The sequence below is a fragment of the Puntigrus tetrazona genome, chromosome 3, assembly GCF_018831695.1.
Source record: "Puntigrus tetrazona isolate hp1 chromosome 3, ASM1883169v1, whole genome shotgun sequence".
Classification (NCBI taxonomy): Eukaryota; Metazoa; Chordata; class Actinopteri; order Cypriniformes; family Cyprinidae; genus Puntigrus; species Puntigrus tetrazona.
This window is the reverse complement of record NC_056701.1, coordinates 4,549,441-4,571,189: the sequence shown is the minus strand read 5'-3', so window position 1 is coordinate 4,571,189 and position 21,749 is coordinate 4,549,441. Positions and strand designations below refer to the sequence as shown.

Genomic DNA, 21,749 nt, shown 5'->3' with positions numbered 1-21,749 from the left:
GAATTATAATTGAAACATAAAACTATCTAATTCATTGACACAGCAAGCAAAGAGGAACATCACTAGATGCATAATATATGCATTATATATGTGTATATATATATATATATATATATATATATATATATATATATATATTAGGGCTGTCAACGTTAACGCGTTAACGCATGCGATTAATTAAAAAAAATTAACGCGTTACTATTTTTTTAACGCAAATTAATCGTTTGTTAAGTTTGACCCGAACTTCTTGCCATCATCGCAGCGCGGATGGTTATCTATTATTGTGTGATCAGGGTAACGTCACAGCGTCACACATGTGTTTTACAACATCCGTTTACCATTCGAACATATTCGTTGTGTGGCGCACATTATACAAAGGGTTATCGCCATGGCTTTTCGGGACAGCGGATTTGACAGCGTTTTAGCGAAGTGCCGTAAAATAGTCGGATCCAGTAAGTGCAGCGCTGGCACAGCAGAAGCATAAGTTAGCGATGCTAACCTCAGCTGATTACGACAGATTGGCAAAGCTGGAAACATTGCTGGAACCTTGCAGGTACTTGATTTTTCCCTCTTCAATTTTACGAATAAAAATTAGTAATTTATAAGTCTGAATGTAAACTGTAGTCATTTAGTCAGTTGTGTATTTACTGTAGGTACATCACTGAGCTCCTAGGAGCTGAAAAGTATGTATCCTGCTCTGTGGTGCTACCTGCGCTGTGCCATCTCCTGCGTACAATGGAGGTTTCTGGTGTTGACCCTGCCTACATAGTGCGCTTCAAGGCTTCATTCACAAAGGATCTCAACAAGCGGAAGGAGAGCTCAAATATGTGGTGGTTAAAGATAGCAACAGCTCTAGACCCCAGGTTCAAGGACCTTAGGTGCTTGCCCAAATCAGAGAGGGGAGAGGTGTAGCTGAGTGTGATGCTGAAGGATGGAGAACCTGCTCCACAGAGCTCTGGAGAAGTAGAAGACCCAGAGCCACCAAAGAAGAAAATGGCCCTCCTAATGATGGGATCAGAGTCAGAGTCTGATGATGAGGCTCTGTCCACAGATAAATGTCTGGAAAGGTACAAGGGAGAGCCCTATGCCAGCATAGACACATGTCCACTACAGTGGTGGTCAGCACACTCAGGTGCCCATCCTAAGTTAGTCTGTCTGAGCAACCGGCTGAAAGAAGAGGATGTTGTATGATTGGTTAGAAGGAGGAATGTTGCACAGATGCACACTCTAGAGACTGTTCATTTTGTCTCTGTACAGACACTTAATTTCTAAAATAGACCTGATTGTTAAGATGATAACTGGAGGATCTGTCTCTTTGAAGTAGTTTTATTATACATTTATTTTGGATGAAGAATGTAGAGACTGTTTATTTTGTATTTTTGCAGACTTTCATTTCTGAAATAGTATTATAATAGAAATGTTAATTGAAATGTTAATTGTTGAGATAATAAAACTGGAAGATCTGTTTCCTTAAACTAGTATGACATGCATTTCTTTATTTCAACACATTTACAGGGAAATCTTTGTATTTTAAATTTGCGATTAATCGTGATTAATCACAGTCCATCAGTGTGATTAACTTGATTAAATTTTTTAATCGATTGACAGCACTAATATATATATATATGTGTGTGTGTGTGTGTGTGTATATATATATCTGTTGTGGACAGGTCATACAATATCTTTCTCTATCTAGACAATCAAGATGTTGTATTCTATGCTTAACTGATATATTTCTACCGATTTTTGGCTACATATAACTTGCTATCTTGGCATAACCATATACTGACCTGACAAAGCTATCATCAGATATATTGGCATTCGTGTCCCTCATTCTACAAATTTTCATATGCTTTTCTTTACAAAATAACTTAAAAAAGCAAGCCTTATGCATTCATCCTCATTTTGACCACATCTATAATGAGTTTACACATTAAAAGTTAAAAATACGTTCTTATTTTTTGTTCAACTGTGCTATTGTCACCAAGCCAGCAGAGGGAGCCCTATCCTCTGGATGATCTGTGATCACTTCCTCTGCTGCTACTTCCTGTTGTGAGACTATAAATACTGAAGCAGGCCCCTCACCTGCAGGTTGCATTGATTGTTTGTTTGTTCCTAGTCAGCCTAGCCTTGCGGTCCCCTTGTTATAGATTCTTTGGTTTTGACCCTGCCTGTCTCCGATACTTTGATTGTTTGCTGCCTGACGCGACCTCTGCCTGTTTTTGGATTCTGTTGTCGCCTTGCCTCTTTTACTCCTGTTTGCTGTGTTTCGACGCCTGCCTGCTTTGCCTTCAGCCAATAAAAGCCTGCGATTGGATCCGCACGCCTCAGGCCCCTCATTCGTTACAGCTATACACTAGTCCAACTCTCATAAAATGGCCATAAAACCTGGTAATCTGCCATTTCCATACTTCTTCTACACCATAAAAATTAATAATGAAAATGTGTCTGACATTTAGCCAACAATCCATGTGCATGTAATCTGAAGCTTTTTTGTGAAATTATTATAATAAGAATATCTGTGACAAAAGCTAATTTCGGTCGACCGTGTACTGTTCTTGTTTCTTTTTACTTTGAATTCCACTGTATTAATATAAAAAAGACAACAGACCCTTCACTATGCCCAAAATACTAATTATGCATGACCTCAGTAGGTTGTTACATTCTACAGTATCTCGTGTTTGTGCAATGAGCCAGCTAATCCAGCTGTTAGAGCCAAATAAACTAGCTGTTTAAACTAGTTAGAACCTGTAAACTAATTCAAAAGGTTAAATCACACCCTCCGCAAATGCCAGTTATAAACACAAATCCTGGAGACATTGATTTCGGGCAGCAGAGAAGTCCTCAAGGTCCTATAAATACTGTAAAGTTACTCCTCCCTGCTCCTAGACACTAGTGTGATTGGAGGAACTGTGCAATCACTTAAGATGTTCAGTGAAATGAGAAAGTGAAACTAAACCAGGAATCTTCTCCGTGTGATCGGAGCAGTCCACGTTGAAGTTAAGGTAAGTCATGAAAGAACTGAGAAACAAACAAGCAAGTCTGTACAGATTTTATGAGTTTAGATTATCTGGTTATGTTTACAGTTAAGAAAACGATTTCAATTTACCATATATATATATATATATATATATATATATATATATATATATATATATATATATATATATATAAAATAATAATTTTTGCAGCATCCATGCTCTTCAAAGATGAAGTTCATTTGTTTGACCCTCCTGATTATTAGTGGAATTACTGATTCAAGAACAGGTAAGTATTTGTATTCAAGTGTGTGTTCATGTGTTAAATAAAGGAGGAGGGAGATATAATAAGTAACTTATATAAGCAAAAATGTACAGTCAGCTGGTCATAGTCCAACTGATGATTCATTATTCATAAATATTTGACTACTGCATGCCAAGACTGACCAATCAGAATCAAGTATTCCAAAGAGCCATGTAATAAGTAATCAAATCCACAAAAGGGACATTAGAGGCAGTGCTTTATGTAGTTTAATTTAGTAAATGAGTCCTCAGCTGAACCCTATGCAGATACTGCTTTACATGAAAACATGTTTAAATAAATAATAAATGTGTAAAGAGTTGTTTGGTGCAGGATTATCACACCAGATATTTTTTATAGGTGACAGTTCTTCAGTGTATTTTAACGGTCCTATATCTGTAAATCAAACAAACTGCTTCTAATTTAAAGGAATAGTGTTTCATCCCCTGAATGGCATACATGTCATTTCAAACCTTTTCTTCGCTGTAACACAAAAGTAAATGTTAGGCCGAATTCTATGCCGTTGAAATGCCATTGATGCTGCAGGATCTGAACTCTGGTCTGACGTCACACAGGGCATCCCAACACAAGATGGAGGCATCGGTCACAACTACTTTCCTTCTGGAGACCACCTCCAGATCTATACCTAACTCGATCAAATTACCTATTGAATTTGGATGTTTCTTTCTTTTATATCTTACATTGTTTTCAGAGGCCAAACAAAGCTTTTACGGGTTTGGAACAACAAGTGATAAAGTAACCCTTTAATGATATAACTTTTACACCTGCATTCTTTATTTCTCTTATAACAGAGCAGTATGAAGTAGTTGGTCCGGCTGATCCTGTTTTTGCCGTAGCTGGTGAAGATGTGATTCTGCCCTGTTCAGTCAAACCCAGCATCAGTGTTGAGGACATGAGAGTGGAGTGGTTTAGATCTGACCTGAAAGACTCACAACTAGTGCATCTCTATGAGGATCATGAAGACGGCAATGCAGAGCAGATTGTATCCTACAGAGGAGAACAGAACTGAATCATCAAGAACTACAGAGAGGAGATGCATCACTCAAACTCTCATCAGTCCGAGTCTCTGATGAAGGACTTTATAAGTGTTTTATTCAGTCCAAATCCTGGTCTGGTGGCACTACCGTTGATGTCATTGTTGAAGGTGAGTGAACCAATGAAAACAAACATGAAATGAATTTTAGACATGAAGCTTTAGTGTAGAGAAGACTGGGATGATTGTAACATAATGTTCACTTATAAATTATTATATGATGATTACCTTATCTGTTACAACTCATCCATAGTAACAGTAGCACTCTCTGCACATACATTTTTACACTGCAGTAATAATAAACTGCAATAAATTAAAGCATTACAGCAAATTACAAACCCTAAAGCAAATCAGGCCTCCATCATTTACATAGTATTTTTGCAATGCACTGACAATACAATGATTGTGTCTAACCAGCTTTATAGTAATAAATAGGGAAACGCTGTGTTGAAATAATGTGTCATTATATATATATATATATATATATATATATATATATATATATATATATATATATATATATATATATATACACAAAATTACTAGTTATCCAATTTATTTATATACCAACTGTGCATTCCGTTAGTTTTGCAAATTATATTTCATATGTATGTTTCGTCAGGCCACAAATAAATTCAGAGCTGAATATTATAATAATAATGGTGATAGCTAACACCATGTTTCCTAATGATATCAAAGTCAAAGTATGATTTATTGTTAATTCTGCCACATGTACGGCACATACCGAGAATTGAAACTGCATTACTCTAAGACGAATGGTGCATACACATAACACTAACACTAATGGTAAGTGATGGATACTGATTAAAATATTATATAATACAACTATACAAAAAAGGACATGCAAAAAAATGTATCTCACAAGGTAACATGTAAGACATGAAAAGTAATGGTCGTAGTATTGAGCCTTGAGGTACTCCATCCATGAAGCAAAACGCTTTACAACCGTCTCCACTGTATGTTGCTCCTTTATGATTTAAAAAAAAAAACTGAACAAAAACTGAAAAAAAATATGGCTATGCACTCTGTGAATGTTCTTCATCTTGGTCTCTCTAGCTGCAGGACGTCCTCCGGTGATCACTGTAGATGGGTTTGATGATTCAGGAGGACTTCATCTACAGTGTGACTCTGAAGGCTGGAACCCTGAACCTGATCTTGAGTGGCTGAACAGAGAAGGAATCAGTTTGAGTTCAGACACTACAGAGACACACAGAAACACAGATGGGTTCAGTGTGAAACACACCATCACTGTATATGAGAGAGACGACAAGATTCACTGCAGGATCAGACTGAAGCATCTCATGCTGGAGACACAGATTATCACCTCAAGTATGTATTTACACATTTGCTGTGCAATTTTTATGACATTTTATGATGATATGCTGTAAACTAAATCAATTAAAGTGTAAAATTTTTTAACTTACCTTATATTGTTAGAATGTCATAGATATAAATAAACAAGATATTTCTCCTAGTTATGAATATCAAGATATCCCAGTATATTTGTTACAAAACTGATGATGTAAATACAAAATTTGTCATTTTTAAGATGCAAAATACATCATTTTGCATCATGTGGTTTGCTGACAAACTTAGTACACATAACGTAGAGAAAAATGAAACCTTATTTACATTTAGTAACAAAATTATAACAATACAAATGGTTTGAAAATCAGCTGAACTGAATGCATCAAGCTGTGTTTAGCTATCAGCAGCATTGGTTTTAATTGTACTTTTTTCCTGTGCATTTTTTTTTACCGTGTATGTACTATACAAATGTATCTTGTTTGTATTATTAATCAAACAGTAACAACACAATATGACTGGTGACAGTGTGCTCAATGCGAGTCACTGTTTTGTTTCGTAGGTAAAAGTTTTTATCCTTGGAGGACATCGGTCATCTTGAGTTCTGTTGCTTTTGTGCTCATTGTGATTGTTGGAATACTGTCAGCTGTGTTTGTTGGTAAAGACAGAGGTGAAGTTCTTGTTTGTTTGTTATTTAATACATTTCATTAAAATATGGATCCTATGGCCAGATAATTTTTCAGTCCTCTAATAGTGTCCAAAAGTGGACATACATGCAATACTTGTGAAATCCGTATTTTTTTTCTGTAACCCATTATGTTATTAGTTTACTATTAATTTATGTCTTTGGAATTACTTTTGTGTCTTTTTCAAATGAAAAAAAAATGCTACGAATTATTTTATTCAGAAAAAAAAGTAGTAATTGATAACAAAATTATTTATATTCCAATTTATTCTGTGCAGTTCCCATATTTGTGAATAATATTTAAAGGAACATGTATGTGTGTGTGTGTGTGTGTGTGTGTGTGTGTGTGTGTGTGTGGTGTGCCTGTAATTATATTCAATATATACATTTAATATAATTATTCTTTAATTATTCACAATATGTTTCATTGAATAAATAAAGACACAAAAGTAACTCCATACATTTCATCCACAAATCAGTTAATCAACAGACAGTATTCATAAACCTTTTTTGTCATATGAGTGAAAGTATACATCTTATGTCATCTTGGTCACCTTCTCTTGCCTTTTCTGAATTTCTTCAGAACACGACAAACTGAGGAATGAGAACAGGAGAAAAAAACAAGGTGAAATTGTCTTTTTAAGTTATAATTGTACTTTATTAATTTATTATTGATATTAATTTCTTCATTGTTTGATTAAATATAATTTCTGTTTTATTTGTACTTGTTATTCGTCGGTGAGAAACCATTATGGCCTGTATATTCAATCATATTTTTACTATTCTTAAATCTGTATTTTCTTTAGAGAGTGATCAGCTACAGGTGGACATCAGTACAATACAACAAGGTGAATATTAGCTTATTTCATTGTTGTCATTTTCATTTTCTTTTTTTATTTGTAGTCATTATCCCACCCCTATAATATGCACGTTTATAAAATGTACATTGGACTTATTCAGTTACCGTATGAATATGATCTTTAGAGCATGATCAACTGCAGACGGAGATAAGCAGAATACAACAAGGTAAATTTATCTCTATTATGTTATCATTGCGTTATTGTCATTTTATTGTTGTAGTTATATTTTCAACATTTAAATTATTCATTAACATCAGACCCATTGAGAACGTCTCAGTTCCTTGTGTTTCACTCCCAAGCAAGATCCTATGTAATCTCTCCGTTCCGTCCGTCAAGGATGGAGTCTCGCTTGGGACCCAATCACCTCTGAGCTTAAGAAGAAAAGACCAATAGATATTTGTCTAGTCTGAACTACTGGGAAAAAAAGCCAACACCACACCAGCCTCCCGCAATCACCCGATGTTCAGAAGCAAAAATCTACATGAGTGGTTGCTCACTGGTCTTTTCTTCTTAAGCTCAGAAGTGATTGGGTCCCAAGAGGACCCCATCGTGACTTTTGATTTAGAAACGTTTTCACTATTTGTCGCAAGTCTTATTCTCAATGGCTCCGATACCCATTTGTGATGCTCTAACAATCAATTTCTTTCTTCTCTGCCCTCATTCTGAATTTTCTTCAGAACATGCTCGACTACAGGAGGAGAAGAACAAAATACAACAAGGTGAATTTGTCTTTATTAGCCTATAATCTATATAATCTGAACGTTTCTGCCATTTTTATATTTGTAGGTATTATTTCTTCCTCATTATAGATGCATGTTCATAAAATCAGTGTGTACCCATGTGTGATTTAATGTAACAAATAATTTTTCCTAAATTATGAGGAGTAAAAAGTAGCCTACTGATTTTTTCTTCAGAAATGAAATCAAGAAATAGCTCATTTTAAGTACTAAACTCTCAAAAGAAAAATAAGTACAGTAATCAAGCTAAATTATTAGTATTTTTCAGTGTCAAAATACTTTTTTCCCACTGTGAATATCTTAGTATTATACGTTTTTGCCATTCATTTATTTGTTTTATTGAAAATATTCAGAAATAGAAATAGTTTTCTCTAGCCTTCATTCTGATTTGTTTTTCAGAACATGATCAACTGCAGATTCAGGTGAAAGGTGAATTTATCCTTATGTTATTTCACAAAAAATGTCAACGTTTTTCATAGTATTTTTTCATGTTTGTAGTTATTATTTCTCCCCATAATAGATGCATGTTTATAAAATGTCCATTTGAATTCACTCTTGTTTTGTTCTGAATTTTCTTTAGAGCATGATCAGTATTTAAAGGGGACGGAAGGATTCTTTTCTTTTTTTCTCGCTTGTTTTCAAGGGGTGACTGAAATTATTTATCTCATTATTGATCTTGAATTGAATTCTGTCATAGACCTTCCATGACGTCATATTTTTTTCTGTTTTTAGGAAAATAATAGGATGAAAAAAAGTGTTTTTCACAGTGAGATGCAGGTGAAGGAGAGCACATGGAGCCTTAGAGGCTGGTTTTAGATTAAGAGGACCTCTTTTTATGTGAAGTTCATGTCTCATATCTACAATTACATTCATCAGTCTTTTAGACAGTCTCTGTAATCAATTCAGACGATAATCACTAGAAGTTAAGTGTCCCCAACAAAGCAAGCCAGAGGCGACAGCGGCAAGAAACAAAACCCCATCCATACAGAATGGAGAAAAAATGGAGAAACCAGACTCAGTTGGGGTCAGTTCTCCTCTGACCGGACGCCCAGCACTTAACTTCCAGTTCAATTTAAATGCAGCTGTGTCAGATAGTGTAAATGACTTAGTGTGTGTGTGTGTGTGTGTGTGTGTGTGTGTGTGTGTGTGTGCATCAGTATCTGGTGATCTGTCCACGGGCGCATCTAGGTGTTCTGGTCTCTGATGAACATAATCTCTGGGTGCTGATCCACCATCTAGTCTGGATACAAACTGTGAAACAGATTAAGAAAGAGACAGGACTAATATTAGCGTAGATGCCATTCTTTTTACGATGTCACAAGAATATCGTATTGTAGGAGTAGTGTTCCCGGTTCCAGCAAATCTAAGTAATGCAGCCTAAAAATCCTTTAACGGATTTGAATAATAAAAAGTATGTTGGGGTGTTATGTGTAGGCTAAGTTAAAAAGATGTGTCTTTAATCTAGATTTAAACTGGCAGAGTGTGTCTGCTTCCCGAACAGAGTTAGGGAGATTGTTCCAGAGTTTAGGTGCTAGATAGGAAAAGGATCTGCCGCCCGCAGTTGATTTTGATATTCTAGGTATTATCAAATGGCCAGAGTTTTGAGAAACGCAGCGGACGGGCAGGACTATAAATGTCATGTCATATACAGACGTGGACAAAATTGTTGGTACCCTTTGGTCAATGAAAGAAAAACTCACAATGGTCACAGAAATAACTTTAATCTGACAAAAGTAATAATAAATAAAATTCTATAAATGTTAACCAATGAAAGTCAGACATTGTTTTTCAACCATGCTTCAACAGAATTATTTAAAAAAATAAACTCATGAAACAGACCTGGACAAAAATGATGGTACCCCTAACTTAATATTTTGTTGCGCAACCTTTGAGGCAATCACTGCAATCAAACGCTTCCTGTAACTGTCAATGAGACTTCTGCACCTCTCAGCAGGTATTTTGGCCCACTCCTCATGAGCAAACTGCTCCAGTTGTGTCCGGTTTGAAGGGTGCCTTTTCCAGACTGCATGTTTCAGCTCCTTCCAAAGATGCTCAATAGGATTGAGGTCAGGGCTCATAGAAGGCCACTTTACAATAGTCCAATTTTTTCCTCTTAGCCATTCTTGGGTGTTTTTAGCGGTGTGTTTTGGGTCATTGTCCTGTTGCAAGACCCATGACCTGCGACTGAGACCAAGCTTTCTGACACTGGCTAGTACATTTCTCTCTAGAATTCCTTGATAGTCTTGAGATTTCATTGTACCCTGCACAGATTCAAGACACCCTGTGCCAGACGCAGCAAAGCAGCCCCAGAACATAACAGAGCCTCCTCCATGTTTCACAGTAGGGACAGTGTTCTTTTCTTGATATGCTTCATTTTTTCGTCTGTGAACATACAGCTGATGTGCCTTGGCAAAAACTTCGATTTTTGTCTCATCTGTCCACAGGACATTCTCCCAGAAGCTTTGTGGCTTGTCAACATGTAGTTTGGCATATTCCAGTCTTGCTTTTTTATGATTCGTTTTCAACAATGGTGTCCTCCTTGGTCGTCTCCCATGTAGTCCACTTTGGCTCAAACAACGACGGATGGTGCGATCTGACACTGATGTTCCTTGAGCATGAAGTTCACCTTGAATCTCTTTAGAAGTCTTTCTAGGCTCTTTTGTTACCATTCGGATTATCCGTCTCTTAGATTTGTCATCAATTTTCCTCCTGCGGCCACGTCCAGGAGGTTGGCTACAGTCCCATGGATCTTAAACTTCTGAATAATATGTGCAACTGTAGTCACAGGAACATCTAGTTGCTTGGAGATGGTCTTATAGCCTTTACCTTTAACATGCTTGTCTATAATTTTCTTTCTGATCTCTTGAGACAACTCTTTCCTTTGCTTCCTCTGGTCCATGTCGAGTGTGGTACACACCATATCACCAAACAACACAGTGATTACCTGGAGCCATATATATAGGCCCAATGGCTGATTACAAGGTTGTAGACACCTGTGATGCTAATTAGTGGACACACCTTGAATTAACATGTCCCTTTGGTCACATTATTTTCAGTGTTTTCTAGGGGTACCATCATTTTTGTCCATGCCTGTTTCGTGAGTTTATTTTTTTAAATAATTCTGTTGAAGCATGGTTGAAAAACAATGTCTGACTTTCATTGGTTAACATTTATAGAATTTTTATTTATTATTACTTTTGTCAGATAACAGTTATTTCTGTGACCATTGTGACTTTTTCTTTCATTGACCAAAGGGTACCAACAATTTTGTCCACGTCTGTAAGTGACATGTCTCACTTTTTTACTTTTTGTAGTTTATTTTGGTTTATTTTGGTTTATTTTATTAAAGTTTATTTTGACTTTTACATATTTTATGATACACATTTATGCCATGAAAATTTTTGTTTGTGTGAAAAAGGTTTATGTGAATCTGAAATTGTTGATATTACGATGATAGAAAGGTATTTAAAAAGTGAAAAGAAGTGAAAGCTCATTTAAAGCTCTTGTTCTAGTTTCATTAAATAGTCTGGGTTTAACTGGTCTCAGTTGTACAGCATAAATTTTTATTTCCATAAACCCAACATGCTCTAACATCACAACATTATTCTTTGAGTAGAAAAAAAAGCAAAAGAATCTTGCTTAAATTGTCTAAGAGGACATGGAGAGATGCTTCCTGGTGGTAATACTAATTCTTTAATTACTAATTTAATTTTTAAATTGCAATATAACTTTGATAGGGCTGGTATATGTATGTATGTATGTGTGTGTATATATATATATTGTGACGAGGAGAAGGAAACACAAGGCAAGGAGAGCTCAACATAAATACCCCGGAGGGTGGATTTATTTAAACAAAAAAGAAATGGTATGGTTGCAAAAGTGTCCAAAAGCGTGACAGGTGGTGCGGTGCTCTCTTCCTTCGGTGCGTTCCTGTGGTGCAGTGGGTCCGTGCCTGGGGTGAGGGCTGATCGGATCACAGGCTGTTGTCTAGGGAAAATGGAGAGAACACGTTAGTGTCAGCTTGTCTGGAGGCCATGCTCATCTCTCTGGCTTCCCTCATGGCTTTTACAGGCCAGGGGGTAACGAGCAGCAGCTGTGTCTGATCAGCCGGTGATGGGCGTGTCCAGGTGCTCCTCGTTGACAGATGGTCATCCATCCTCGACGCTGATGGATGTTCGGGATGCTCGTCACTTTATACATATACATATATATATGTATATATATATATATATATATTTATACATATACATATATATATGTACATATACATATACATACATATATATATATATATATATATATATATATATATATATATATATATATATATATATGTGTATATGTATGTATGTATATGTATATATATATATATGTGTGTGTGTATATATATACTTTGGTTTATTACAACTATTTTACTCCAGCATATTTGTTTTCTTTTCTTGGTATTCATGTGAAAAACTTTTAAACACACACACACACAGAAAAGAACAGTAAAGGCAGCTGGGGAAAAAAAGAAAAGTTGTAAAAGTTTTAGGCATTTGCAATCCTATCAACATCTAATACTCAGCACTAGGATGATAACTGTTAAGGGTAATTTTGTAAATTTTTTATTGTTCACATTTTCATTAATTTAAATATAAATATATTTCATTAATTTATATAAAACCTTGATTAGTGTATTGCTAAAACTATTTTATTTAACCATCATATTTTATGTATGGGGTACTAACGCACCTATTACAGTATGTTCTCATGAAATGTTAAAAGCTCTATTTTTATCTGTTGAACATTTTACTTTTTCTCACATTGCCCATACAGACAGAGCATGCCCCGTACATTTTTTACGACCGGATGTCTATTTTTAGGTCAAAGTTTGAAGATATGGTATTATTATTATTATTATTATTGTATTATTATTGTTATTATTATTATTGTTATTGTTGTTGTCATAAAACCATAAATTACACCCATAAATCACTTCACAAAAATCGCCAAATCGTATTTACTACTATCAGACTCTGACGACTTCCGCTGCCCAAAAGGGTCCATAGGTGAAAGTGAAACTGAGGCAGGATGTTTATGGTCTCCTTTCTATCTTTATGAACTCTCACAAAGTTTGTTAATGTCATATAATCATAAAATTGTATTCAGAAACTCTTTTGTTCCCTGCAATGTACAGTTGAAGGTAAGCAATGAACCAACGGAATTTGTGTAGCATGAGTGTGACTGGAGAGCATGCGTTTAACTGCTTAGTGATACTAACGCGAAGTCATATTAAACCATATAAATACATTTAAAAAATATATATATGATGCTATATCGAGATTCACATTTGGTCCTGCTTTGTTTGGATCAGTTTAACCTCCTGCGTCCATGTATGTTTTGATTAGTTTGTTTTTCAGTTTGAAACGAAATAAGCTGAAATCAGCTGATCTGGATTACAGTTTTTGGAATTAAAAAGAGCTTAGTGTATGAAAGAAAAATGATGATGCTGTATATTTAAAAGTGTGTTTCATTTCTGCTCCACGCTGTCTAGTAGGTACCCACACAGATAGCCTGACATTTCAATAAAACAGGTTGCATGCAGATGAACAGATTTCATAAATAATACATTTCTGTAAAAATAGCATAAACAACAAAAGATCAATTTATTATAAACTATATCAGAAATGATATGAAAACCTATCAAATCATACATGGACCCCAGTGACTGTAGATGATGTGTGACCTGTTTTAAATATTGCATTTGGCCCATAATTTTAATGTATGTGTAAGAGGCAAAACACATGAAAACATGCATCTTTCTGTTTATAATGTTATATTTTCTTTTAGTGTCTGTGTCCTGAAGATGAAGTTTATTTGTTTGACTCTGATGCTTATAAGCGGAATTACAGACTCAGTATCAGGTAATTTTTTAAAACTCATGTACAGAGCTGGAGTGCGTTGTCCAGTTAAACTGTAGTTTATTTAAAATCAAGGTCTAACATGAACTGTTCCACTCACTACCCAATTTGGCTACTAAATGTTTGTTTAGCTTCAGATATAAATATATTAATTTGTAAACTCATGACATCTCCCTTCCTGCTTCATTCTGGTGTTTTCCCCAAAAATATATTTTAGCTGCATAAATCAATACAATACAAACAGTACCAAACGAAACTAAACTAATTTGTGGCCTAAAAGAAATACAATAGGATCTGCTAAAATTGGCGCACATAGAGAGCTGATTCAGAAACCAGTAACCAGTAAATGAAAGAGAGAGAGGCACTCATCTGAGCCTACTTTTACCATGCTTCAATCATTTTCACCCTGTCATTCTGTGCTATAACAATTTCATTGAATGTTTCACCATGTTTCATTTATCTGACAAATAATTTTTGTATTTTAGGGTCAGAGGCATCCAACCTGTCCTCTAACCTCTATACGCCTGTATAGCTCGTTTGTCCAAATCCTGAAATACGGCCCATCAGAGCTTATTATGCTACAATTTTGCCCTTTTCGGCAAGAGGGCATTTGCAAATGAAAGTTTTGCTATAAATTGTGATTTTGCTCGATTTTTGTAACGGGTTAGTGCAGGGATGGAGTCATTCGCATGAATTACACGTAGTAAAATATGGTTTAGGGGAGCGGGTAAAGTAATTAATAAATTGTATTTAATAATGTGCTTGCACAAATTACCTATAGGGCTGTTTTTGTTGGAGAACAGGCTCTTGGCATCATGTACTTATTATTTTTGAGCGGCACATTTGTGTGTGTTAGTTAGATACAGTATATCTAACCTTTCATTGAACACCTTGAGGCTTCTGGTTTTATTAGCGCTATAGGTATACACTGTTATAACGTGTTCATAAGAAAGATAATACAGTAAAATAGTATGATAAGTCACACCAAATTCTAATATCAAGCAGTAAAACAAACTGTTTTGTACAGCTAAAAATAGCTGGATGTGGATGATACCCACAGAATTCACAAATGGTGGTGGCCATTTTACCTCAAGAAAAGGAGGATAATAAATAAATAAACAGGCCTATTTATTTGAAGTGTTCCCAAATGTTTCAACTATATCCTGATTCTTAAATACGTGTAAGTAAATGAATTTTGCACCTGTATCAGTAATAATAAGTAATAATAAATAATACATTTTATTTAATGGAACCTTTCAAACCTTAGGTCACCTAAGGTCATCTCACAAGCAAATAATAAAAAAAAAGCTAAAAAAAATAGCTGAATATCAAGGGAAATGGATATTAACTATGTAGAAGAACCCGTATTTTTTTATATTTTTAATATTCATTTGTATTTAATGTAAATTTTAAAAAATCATTCAGAGTTCAAGCATTCTCAAAAACTCCCATTAAAGGCGATGATGATGTTTACAGTGTGAAATTAATTTCTTTCTTCTATTCATATGCGCAACTGAGCTTTGTTGTTTCTGATGAGAGAATTCAGTCAGTGAGCGAGTTGTAGTGATATCTGAATGCTATGGTGCCCTGTAGGCGTTGTGATCGGTTCACTTAGTTTTGTTGTTATTAATTCAAAATAAAATAATAATAAATCAATCTCTGATAATCCTGGGTTGCTATGGTCATGCAGGTTTGTTAACGCAATAAACTAAAAAATATACGTCAAGAATACCTCAGTTTTGTGTAATTGCATCCATCTGCTCCTAAGACCAGTCCTATAGCTATTGGTGCGTTTGCAACTTCAGCTATTGCAAGATGCCTTTAAACATACCTTTATCCATATTTGCTGTTTCCGGGCACATCAAACATTACTTCTATGATTACATTTTTTACTTTCTGTGCAAGAGTGCCATCCGGCTTTGAGTATGAATGAAACGTCATACTCTCATGACGCTTCTCCCCCTCCCCCTTCAGCTTACTGAAATATGTTGTGTGCAGCCTCAGGAGGAAGATAAGTTCAGGAGCCATAATTTTTGAGTAGTAATCAGCTGAACCTAGTGTTCAAGACAATCACCAATCAGTCACCAAAGACTGCATGACATCACAATAAAGTTCTGTTATCCTTTACTACCAGGACCATCTGCTCTGTTCAGTCAAGTTCTCCACCAAGCTCGATCTCAGCAGAGCATACAACCTCATCCACATCAGGGAGGGAGATGAAAGGAAGACAGCTTTCTCCACTACATCCGGTCACTATGAATATTTGCTTATGCCATTCGGCCTCTCTAACAGTCCTTATGTCTTCCGGTCCTTCATCAACGCTGTCTTCCGCGACATGCTCAACTCATGAGTAGTTGTTTACATAAACAACATCTTCATTTACTTCGACACTCTCGAATGACACATTCAACACATAAGGCCACAATCCAGTACAGTAAAGTAGCTCCAACGATTCTTGGGGTTTGCCAACCTTTAAAGACAGTTCATTCGGAATTTAAGCACACCTCAAGGCACTCCTCAAGGGGTGAGACAACACTTAGCCTGGTCCCCAGCAACTTCTGAGGCATTTCAGGCACCCCATCCTTTAAACCCAGACCCTGAGCACAAATTCATAGTCGAGGTCAATGTTTCAAACATGGGCATTGGAGCAATACTGTCACAGTGCCAAGATAACCCTCCCAAGCTTTTCCCATGTGCATACTACTCACGCAAATTGAAGGATGCAGAGTCATCTGGTTATCAACGATACCATCCAACTCCTCTCTGAACACTTCTGGTGGTAAACCTTCTCCGCTGACACAGTAAAATTCGTTTAATAATGCCAAATTTGCAATATCTTTAAATCCTCCCATTGCAGTCTCTACCCATTTCGCATTCTGCCAACATCTCAACATCAATGGAAGTTTAACTTCTGGTTATCATCCCCAAGCTAATGGGCAGGTTGTGAGACTGAAGCAGGAGATCACCCGATTCCTCTGAACGTACTGCCATCAGAACCAGAACAAGTGGAGTAGGTACCTAATCTGGGTGGAGTATGTTCAGAATTCGCTCCGTAAGCCATCACTCCTTTCCAGTTTGTTCTCAGCTTCCAACCACCTCTGTTTCCCTGGTCAGATGAACTGTCAGAACTCCCCACTTTAAATTTCAACAGGTAATCAGAACAATGGGTCTGACTCTTGTCCCGAGATCTCCGCCTCCATCTCCCTAATTTGGAAAACTAATTTGTAGGTCCTGTGATGTGGGATGAATCTCATGGTCAAGTGCAGTGAGTAAATTGCTGACACTTTTGAGTCCTATGTTGGAGACTGAATTTTCTGAAGGCTCAGGCCATACACAACTTGAGACTGACTCTCTAGGAATAACCTTGATAAAGTAATGGCTTTGACAGAGGATTTGATGAAAAGGCATGACATTATGATTTGGGATATCATGAAAGAGGAAGTTGCCAGGGTTGGGCAATACACTAATTACCTAGTAAAATACCTAGGTTAACCACTCAATGTCAATCCTACATATAGCACCTTTAAATACAAATATAAATTAAATATAATTTAATTTGATTCCCATGTGTTTCATATAATCCTTTCTGGATTACAGTCCGCCATAAAAATGCTGGTGTGAGAATAGGCTATAATTAAACAGTGCACCTCCTGCAGAATCCTCAGCCGAATGAGGCCATAGCCTGTACCTGCTGGGACAGCTTCTTTGTTTTTAAAGACGTGAAATTACGACACAGTGCCATGCTCCAATTTCTTGCAAAAACTGTCGAAAGATTGTTTTCAACTGTAAATCAAGTTAAAACAGGAATCAGAGCTACAATGTTGACACAAAGACTAAGCTTTTTGTCCCTGCTATGCTTGAAAGAGAACTGATTGAATTGTTGGACTACAACAAAATCATTGCAAATCATCATACTCTAAGCCTTGTCTTCTCCTGTTATATTCAAAAGTAAGTCAATCTACGTTTTCTAGTTGGCTAGTCACTGTTGTTTATTTCACACTGAGCCAGACTATGACCAATAACTACTGTTCTGCTGATTTAGTGCTTTGGTGTCTCTGTGTGGTGTGGCCACCATGCTAATGCTGTTATTATCGTTATGTTCGTATTCTTAACACTGCTTATGATGATATACTTGCTCGTGCTCTGATTAAACGGTGGTGTGTATTCAAGCAGGTGTAGATGTGTGCATATTTTGATAGATGCATTTTAGGCTGGGCCCACCCTCATTGCGATTCCTGGTTACACTATATTGCCTCAGACTTGTTTCTGATTGGTTACTAGCAACACTGTAAAACGCTTCTGTCTCTGGCTTAGTGTCAGCCAACTCATGAATTTAGAAGCCTGGTAATGTGGTGCACTGAATGTTCTAATGGAGCTTCATATATATATTTTCATAGCAGAAGGTAGCACCATTAGCTCACTGATGCAACCATTTGACGTCACTGAAATAATAGCACCCCTCTTAATGCAAAATATATATAAAATGTTGATTGTTTAATTAACATACATGTTTCATGGCTTTTCCACTATATATTTTAGTAAGAGACACAAGAACGCTTCAGACTCAGCAAAATCTGGTTCTGCACCTGCTCTCTTTCTATTTTACAGAGCAGTATGAAGTAGTTGGTCCTGCAGATGCTGTTTTGCTGTAGCTGGTGAAGATGTGATTCTGCCCTGTTCAGTCAAACCCAGCATCAGTGTTGAGGACATGAGAGTGGAGTGGTTTAGATCTGACCTGAAAGACTCACAACTAGTGCATCTCTATGAGGATCATGAAGACAGAAACACAGAGCAGATTGTATCCTACAGAGGGAGAACAGAACTGAATCATCAAGAACTACAGAGAGGAGATGCATCACTCAAACTCTCATCAGTCCGAGTCTCTGATGAAGGACGTTACAAGTGTTTTATTCAGTCCAAATCCTGGAACGATGATGCAACTGTTAATGTCAGAGTTGAAGGTGAGTAAACCAGTAAAATTAAACATTATTCATAATTAATTTAGTGTATATGTTACCGTTTTATGATATTGTTTAATTTACGCAATCAGTGTTGTTGATGTTGATCTGTAGTTGTAGGAACTCCCCCGGTGATCACTGTAGATGGGTTTGATCATTCAGGAGGACTTCATCTACAGTGTGACTCTGAAGGGTGGTATCCTGAACCTGTTCTTGAGTGGCTGAACAGAGAAGGAGTCAGTTTGAGTTCAGACACTAGAGTGACACACAGAAACCCAAAAGGATTCAGTGTGAAACACACCATCACTGTACGTCACAGAGACGACAAGATTCACTGCAGAGTCAGACTGAGACATCACATGCTGGAGACACAGATTATCACCACAAGTAAGTCCTGACCCTCTATTTACTATATTTTGTTTGCATCTTCTCATGGTATTTTTAATGTGGTAAAATCATCATTATTATTATCATTATCAACAATACATTTTAATGTGTATATAGTAGTTGTCCAAAGACAAGGAACTCTGATAAAAGGTTTTGATCCATTTTAAATGCCACACTGTATACAGTACTATTCACAATTGACTATTAATTCATATTCCTACATTTGAATTAACCCATGATAAACTTACACAATGTGTTCAATTGTTGTTTTTTTGTAGGTAAAAGGTTTAGTTCTTGGAGGACATCAATCATCCTGATTTCAGTAGCTGTTGTGCTCAGTGTGATTGCTGGAATACTGATAGCTGTGTTTGCTCAGAAAAACAGAGGTAAAATCTGAAAGTGTTATTTTATATATATATTATATATATATACACACACACACACAAACATTATTTCTTTCTGAATGTTGTGTATTTTGTTGAATATCAATCTATTATCCATTATCAAATGAGTGCAGTTTTTGGCAGATTTCAAGTTTCAGTGTCTGCAACAGGTTTTCAAGGTTTGCAGCAGTGCAACCACAATGAAAATATAATTTGTTATGGAAAAAATGTATTGTTACAAATGGCAAATAGATTTTTACTCACAGTCTTAGGGTCCTGTCAAACCCCCGGCTCAATGCAGCGGAAGTGTGTTTGCCAAGTTGAGTCCGATGCATTTTCCCATCCAGCGCCACGTCATTTAACTATCAAATGCATTTATGCATGTATTTGTGCTCCCATGGGTGTGCTGGACTAAAAAAGATGTGTTCAGGCACATTGGTAGTGCGTATGAGCAGATTTGTTTCTTCTCTGGAGTCGTGTTCAGTCTTTGCGCCTGCTAATTTCTCTGTTTAAATAGTGAAACTCTTGTGCAAGAGAAACTCTTGATTGGTTTATTGCACGTTACCCTCAAAAAAGACTCATAACTTATTAAGACAATCCATTTTACCCTTGTAAAAATAGCAAAAATGCACTTGCGCCGTGTGCATTTAGCTTACTAATATGGGGCCCTTGGATTATATGTGTGTGTGTATACTATTTATTTATTTATTTTTTATGCTGAATTTTATTTAGGACACAAAGAACTACTAAAGAGAAGAAAAGAATACAAAATGGTAAATTTTTCTTTAATAAATTATTTAATTCATTATTAATGTCAAGTCCTCCAAATATTTAATTAACAGGCAGATCTCATAGCTATTGTTCTTAAATCAAAAATAATTGCCTTTGTATGTAATGCTACTGTTGTCTGAATTCTGTTTTCTCTTTTTTTCTGAATTTTCTTCAGAACTTGATCAACTAGTGAATCAGAAGAGAATACTACAAAATGGTGAATTTGTCAATAATTAATAATTTAATTCAGTATTAATATCAAGTCTGTTTTCATCAACTTAATATTTAACATAAATTGTGTATTTTTGTAGTTCCATAATTTAGTCTTTGTATGAAATGCTTATTTTTCTCGTTTTTTCTGAATTTTCTTCAGCCCACAATCAACTACATAACGAGAAAGAGTAAACTGCAGAATGGTAAGGTTGTCTTTATTAAAGAATTTAATTCAGCAATAATGTCAAGTCTGTTTTTATCCTCAAAATATTTTATCGATAGACATTGTGTAGATACAGTACATTTGTGTATATCGTTATTAGTTATTGTTTGTCTTTGTAATTAATATTTCTGTTTTCTCTTGTATTTATTTAAATGTTCTTAAGCACACAAGCAAGTACAAAATGAGAAGAGAAGAATCCAAGAGGGTAATTTTTTCTTTATTAAGTTATTAATTCTTTTCATTTTAAATATTTAATTTTTTGTTTTTTCAGTTATAAAAATGTTAATGCCTTTTATAAATTTTCTTTAGAACGTGATCAACTTTTACAAAGTCAGAAGATGATTATACCAAAAGGTGAATTTGTTTATATGGCTTTAGTAATATACAAATTAATGACTTTTGATTTGTTTAAACACTGAATAAATATGCTGTGTGTTAATGTCTACAATTCATTATCATTTCTTATTTAGATACACACTCTTAGTAATAAAGGTACAAAAGCTGGCACTAGGCTGGTCCTTTTTATTAATAAGTATTAATAGGCACCTTTTAGTAATAAATATGGTACAGGGGTGTATAAACTAAAGTCTTCTAGGATTGTGTTGGTGATTAAAGTTTAAATGATGATTAAAACGATACTGATCCCATTATTGATTGAATGATAATTCTAATATGAACTCTTTATAACTTCATGCTTTCTGTTTTAGTGATCACGCATTTAAAACACACATGGGTAAGTAAAAGTACTTATGAAATAATTATTTGTTTTAATTAATTTCATTATGTCAACTGAAGTTTATAACAACATTTTAAACATTTATCACGGAAAATTAAAAACAATGGGAGGTCCGGTAATTTATAAAGTTCATTAAAAGATTCATTACCATATAACACTGATATCAATATTGAGTACTATAGCACAGTAAATTCATATTCAAAGTTCCTTGTTTTATCAATGTAAAGATTCGAA

At 35.6% G+C, this 21,749-nt stretch overlaps 1 protein-coding gene and 2 long non-coding RNA genes across 3 annotated transcripts; all 3 read left to right on the top strand.

Moving 5' to 3' along the window:
- Positions 1-2,884: 2,884 nt before the first annotated feature.
- LOC122341001 (butyrophilin-like protein 3) lies at positions 2,885-21,503 on the top strand. The gene is given in 12 exon segments (XM_043234290.1): positions 2,885-3,005; positions 3,192-3,267; positions 18,453-18,485; positions 18,488-18,805; positions 18,917-19,189; positions 19,468-19,575; positions 20,305-20,345; positions 20,519-20,560; positions 20,717-20,759; positions 20,943-20,984; positions 21,089-21,133; positions 21,487-21,503. Coding segments are annotated over 7 exon segments (846 nt in total). The 5' UTR covers positions 2,885-3,005; positions 3,192-3,209; the 3' UTR covers positions 20,534-20,560; positions 20,717-20,759; positions 20,943-20,984; positions 21,089-21,133; positions 21,487-21,503.
- Positions 7,169-7,941, top strand: LOC122341087. Its single transcript, XR_006250411.1, has 3 exons — positions 7,169-7,192; positions 7,329-7,370; positions 7,882-7,941. It is a non-coding gene; the product is annotated as an uncharacterized LOC122341087 (long non-coding RNA).
- LOC122341092 lies at positions 13,042-16,138 on the top strand. Its single transcript, XR_006250419.1, has 3 exons — positions 13,042-13,126; positions 13,774-13,847; positions 15,979-16,138. It is a non-coding gene; the product is annotated as an uncharacterized LOC122341092 (long non-coding RNA).
- Positions 21,504-21,749: the final 246 nt, after the last annotated feature.